General features: G+C 41.7%; 1 protein-coding gene across 1 annotated transcript in view; it reads right to left on the bottom strand.

Annotated features, from left to right (window-relative positions):
* Positions 1-2123: 2123 nt before the first annotated feature.
* Positions 2124-5884, bottom strand: part of LOC106815986 (sodium/hydrogen exchanger 8-like) — a 23228-nt gene continuing 19467 nt past the window's right edge. Inside the window, exons 13-14 of the mRNA XM_014820521.1 lie at positions 3649-3792; positions 2124-2222 (exon numbers count right to left, since the gene is read on the bottom strand). Coding sequence (XP_014676007.1) covers positions 2124-2222; positions 3649-3792 — 243 coding nt within the window. The remainder of the gene's footprint in view (positions 2223-3648; positions 3793-5884) is intronic.

Below are 5884 nucleotides of genomic sequence, written 5' to 3'. Positions count from 1 at the left end.
TTACTGCTGCTGTTACTGCTGCTGCTGCTGCTGCTGTTACTGCTGCTGTTACTGCTGCTGCTGCTGCTGCTGCTGCTGCGGTTGCTGCTTGCCTGCCTCCATGCTTCACCCTCTCCCGTGCGAGCAATCGGCTGGCAGCCGTGTTGACAAGCAGGACCATGAGGAGCAACGATGATGCAGGCACGCCTAAACCGTACAGCCGCCGGTATGGCTTGCTTGCTTGTTTTGTGGCGCAGACGACATGAGTAATCCCGTAAAAACAACATAGAAAACGAGAAAAAAAGATGGGAGGGAGAGAGAAAAAGAGAGCGAGAGAGAGCGAGAGAGAGAGAGAGAGAGAGAGAGAGAGAGAGAGAGAGAGAGAGAGAGAGAGAGAGAGAGAGAGGAGATAATTAGATATACAATAATATCTTTGAGGCATTCAATGACTTGTTTTAAATACTGACGTTGACAGTATATGACGTGTATATGGTGGGTGTCTCCATTCATCGGATCACTATTGTGTCAGAATTGCCCTATTACGTATACGGTGCATTATTTCTTTCACAGCGTGATACCAAGAGATTGTTATAAACATAATAGTATTATTTTTCAAGTTAACAAAGGCGGATCATTCAGATTCGTGTACTTTCATCGCTGCCTCACTGCGTTTTTACTGATTTTTTTGCTACACGACAAAGACGTATATATATATATATATTTATTTATTTAATTAATTATTTACGCGTGTGTGTACGTGTGCGTGCGTGTTGCTCACTTCTAGTGGAAATTATCACCAATAAACGAATAGAAACGAGACACCAACTAAGCATGTATACAAAGAAAAATAGCCGACCTCACAGTGTTAGCACTCGATTCCCAGTAACACGAACCCACGTATACTAAAACCGAACATTTTCTGTATACACAAGTTGATGCTAATACCGAATATGCACGTGACACGTGACTAAAGCGACGCAGCATCATTGGTAGAACGAAGCTTCACATGAGATAACTATAACACAGAGGATAAACATCATTTTCACCTACCAAATATCTGTACCTTGCTAACATTCAGTGTTGCTGAACAATAAATATTGCATAAACTTTGCTGAAGTCTACTAATAAACTATAATAACGGTATAGGTTACGCTGGTGTCTGATGGAATGTTCTTTTTGTGTAGATAGAAGTCATTTAGACCTTATTTGATGTTGCCAGGTCAAAATATACCAAATATAGACGAAAAATACGAGTAAAGCGGCGAAATGTGAGGTATGCTTTGTGTGCGTGGAAATAAAGTGACTAACAGTAACGTACACATATGCGTAGAGTAACTGCTAAAGAGAGTGTCTGCTTGTTAATAATTACGCTGCATAATACTGTCCTTGAGAAAATACGTAAACAACCTTGTGAATTGACTACGACTTGGACACGACATCATATCGGAACCTTATCTCATACGTTAACGTCATATAGATCACTCTCTTCTCGATATACCTCATGAACGATTAACAGAGGCCTATACTATAATTCGAAATTTTTCACAGTTAGGCTGAGAACTTCATGATCGATATCACGCAATGAGTGAAGCCCTATACCACGAGTGAAACCATTTGTGTTTTAATGAATTTCTCTGTAACTGTGACTTCCTCTGTGTGAGTGAATCTCGCTTAGTGGCTGCATCTCTCTTCGTCAGTGAATTCCACTGCGAGTATAAACCACACTGCATGAGTTCATCCCTCTGCCCAACTGAATCTCGCTTAGTGATAGCATCTCTCTTCGTCAGTGAATTCCACTGCGAGTATAAACCACACTGCATGAGTTCATCCCTCTGCCGGACTGAATCTCGCTTAGTGATAGCACCTCTCTTCGTCAGTGAATTCCACTGCGAGTATAAACCACACTGCATGAGTTCATCCCTCTGCCGGACTGAATCTCGCTTAGTGATAGCACCTCTCTTCGTCAGTGAATTCCACTGCGAGTATAAACCACACTGCATGAGTTCATCCCTCTGCAATGAGCTGGCGTGTGAATGCCGTCTTGCATTGGCGCTAGCAATCTCTTCCACAATCCATGCGCCCAAACACGGAAACGTCAAGGGCTCAATCGCGTTGGATTGTGTTTCATCATCAAGCATCGTTTCTTATCGGAAGTCATATCCGATGTCCACCGTTTCGCCCGCGACCTCCTGGTTACGCGATTGGTCAGTTTCGATATCTCGCTCCTTCCATCTCGGCAGTTCCTGTCGTACGCTAAAAGGAAGAGCTGAAAGCAGTTTACATCAACACTCGGCTTTGCATTGACCTTTGAGTATTATTTAAAAGACAGGAGAAACCGTCACATCGGTTTTCATAGACGTTGTTATGTACACTTAGTATAAGTAGTATATAGTACATTCTGTAGTGAAAGTTAGGATATAGGCGTTGATTTGTGGGCTAGAAATCAGGGAAGCGAATGGCTTACGATTTGTCCGATGTTTTTTTCACTACATCTTCCTACATGTGTGTGTTTTATGCTGCTTATATACAACATGTCTTGACCCTTCACACTACCTATAGATCGTAGTTCTTAATCTTTTTGGCCCACGACCCATCCAGACATTCTTTGGTCAGACGGGTGAAACACACAAAACCAATATTTTTTAAACCAGCGCCGATTTATATAGATTAATGGATTTGTTCATTCTATGACATCTTATGACCTCGGATAAGCCCAACCGACCCATGGGGGTTCGACGGACCCCGGTAAGAACCGCACTGCTTTAGATCGCGTCTGACAATAGTTAACTCTGGCAACTTATATGTGAAAGTCTCATAATCTGGCCTATATAAGTGAAATCTATATCTGGCACTTATAGTGAAATTCTATCTGCGCACTATTAAGTGAAAATCTCATATCTGCCGACTATATACTGAAAGTCTCATATCTGCCACTATTATAGTGACAATCTCTCTATTGGCCAACTATTATAGTGAAATATCATATCTGGCACTATATAGTGAAATCTCATATCTGGCACTATATAGTGAAATATCATATCTGGCACTATATAGTGAAATCTCATATCTGGCACTAGTCTCCAGACGCCCGAAGAATTCATTTCAAGACCGACGTGTCTCGTCGCTGCGAAGAAGATTTGGGAGAGATCCGTCGTAATGCGGGGGACACACCATGCGAATTTATTCGCACGCCGGCAGCGATTGTAAAATCGCAGCGAAATTCGCACGGTGTCCGCTCAAACGCGGGCGAATTTTGCTGCGAATTTCATCCGCACCGAAATTCGCAGGGATCAATCGCTGCGGATGTGCGGACGTGCGAATATAGACCGTCCCCGGTCCCCGGTATGGTACCGGTCCCTTCTCACAAGCTCGATATAGGCCTACCAGTCTAGTGCAAATAATGGCCGATTGTTATAATGCAGCGAATCATTGATCAGTATGGTAATCACGTGACTACATGATTGTTGGAGCCATGTGGCGCCAGTAGATCGCGTGTGGTGTGTACGCTGCGGAAGTGCGAATAAATTTGCATGGTGTGTCCGCTCAATTATCGCATGCGGGTGCGAATATTTTCGCCGCGATTTTTGCTGCGGATATGATCGATCGCCGCGGACGTGCAAATAAATTTGCATGGTGTGTCCGAGGCTTAATGGCGGCTTCTCTGCTCACCTGCTGCGTGAAGCGTCGAGTGAAGAACGGGTTCAGATAGCGCACATCGAGCTTCACGAAACCCGTCAGGTGGGGTCGCACAAAGTTCACCTCGTATTCCTGGTCAGTCATCTCGGATAGATGCTCCGAGTCGACTGCGTCACCCTGTTCGTTCAAATTCCGAGCAGTTCAGAGAATGTCTGTACACATGCCATCGCGCACGAAGCATTTAAACTAACTAATTAATAGATGAATTAAATTTTCTTTATTAATTTTCTTTTTAATTTAATTCTAACTGGGCATTGGGTAGATACAATAATGTAACCCAAACCCAAGAGGATAGGGTTACAAAGTGTCCCTATCCTTTTCTGCGGAGGAATGCCCGAGTGAATCACTCGGGCCGGTTTGCTGGTGCGTTTTCAGATACTAGAACTTCCAAACTGGGTTTATTCTCAACACGAACCTTTCTCCGCTATTCGGGAACTTACAATGTATCGCAATACTCTGTATTAAACTAATATAACCTGTTACAAAAATTCGAAGTGACGAGCGGCGAATATACTGAGCGCCATTTCTGTTGACCTGTGACGTACGCATTTCCCAATGCGCATAGCGATCGGCAAACGCAGCGCCCTCCGATTGGTCGGTGAATCCACTCTTCAAACCGAAGTACGTCACAGGTCAACAGAAATGGCGCTCAGTATATTCGCCGCTCGTCACTTCGAATTTTTGTAACAGGTTATATTAGTTTAATACAGAGTATTGCGATACATAGTAAGTTCCCAGATAGCGGAGAAAAGTTCGTGTTGAGAATAAACCCAGTTTGGAAGTTCTAGTATCTGAAAACGCACCAGCAAACCGGCCCGAGTGATTCACTCGGGCATTCCTCCGCAGAGAAGGATAGGGACACTTTGTAACCCTATCCTCTTGGGTTTGGGTTACATTATTCTAACTGGGCATTGGGATGCTTCGAAAGTGGGGTTGTTAAAGGGACAGGCATTGGAATTTCAGCTGGTGCTGCGACTACATGTACATGTGCACAAGTACAAATGCATAAAACAGTACCCAGTGCTCAATACGTGCGAAAACCTGTGACTATTATTGCTCAAAGTATATGTGACCAATCGTGTGTATTGCGAGTGATGGTTGAAACGTTTCATGCAGGGCATCAATTATCAGCAGGCTAAAGTTCTGGGCAAAACTGAGAATGCCTGAAAGTACCTATATGCGAATTCCCCTTTAAGTTGCTCTACACAAGTAGTAGTACAATAATGCCAAGTATTATACTATACAATGCTAATATAATGCTATATAATGCTATAATGCTAATAATAATATAATGCTAATAATATTTATTAATAATATAATAATAATAATAATAATAATATAAATAATAATATATATAAATATATAATAATATGATCCTAATAATAATAATAATAATAATAATAATAATAATAATAATAATAATATTATAATGCTATATAATGCTAAGTAGTAAGTACTATACTACACAACTATAATGAACCACTACCCATAATTACATAATAACTAAGGCATATACATGTCATTAATGGTTGATTGGGTTATCACCACGAAACATTTATATAATCCTTTACCTATCAAGCTTCCCAACAATTTAAAAATTTTCACAAACGAATGCTATTATGTAAATCACAGAAATTAATTTGCCATGCACGCAGCAGAAGATCTACTAACGTTTTTTTTATTGTCATTACGTTGTCTTTACGTCATTAAGGTTGTTTTATCGTTGTTGTGCTTTCACACGGCTAGTTACAATGAAGTCAGACCATGTATGCTATACAACTGACTATGCTGGATACCCTACATGAACCCAGTTAATTTCCTCTCTGCGGATGTTGGATGTTTACCATAACAACAACAACAGCAACAGGATTATTATTGAAACGGCACCGTGAATGGCGGCTAACCGCAACCGGCTTTGAAATAACCTAATTATAGAATCAATACTATTCACAGAGTTGAGTATTTTCCTGGAAATGCAGGGGGCACATATTCCTAATGAAATATGCTATATACAGTGTAGCCCCGTTATAACGCGATGGTTGGGGTCCATAAAATGTCATCGCAAAAAAAGCGGGGTCGCACTATATCGGGGTTATATATACGTGGCTATAAAAGCGCAAGAAAAAGGGGGTCCAACGACTCATCGCGTTGTATCCGAATTCGCGTAAAATCGGGGCGCGTAAAATCGGGGTTCCACTGTATAACGTTA

This window comes from Priapulus caudatus, unplaced genomic scaffold (assembly GCF_000485595.1).
Source record: "Priapulus caudatus unplaced genomic scaffold, Priapulus_caudatus-5.0.1 Scaffold1254, whole genome shotgun sequence".
NCBI lineage: Eukaryota > Metazoa > Priapulida > Priapulimorpha > Priapulimorphida > Priapulidae > Priapulus > Priapulus caudatus.
Note: the sequence above shows the minus strand (reverse complement) of the source record. Positions and strands in the feature narration are given on the sequence as shown.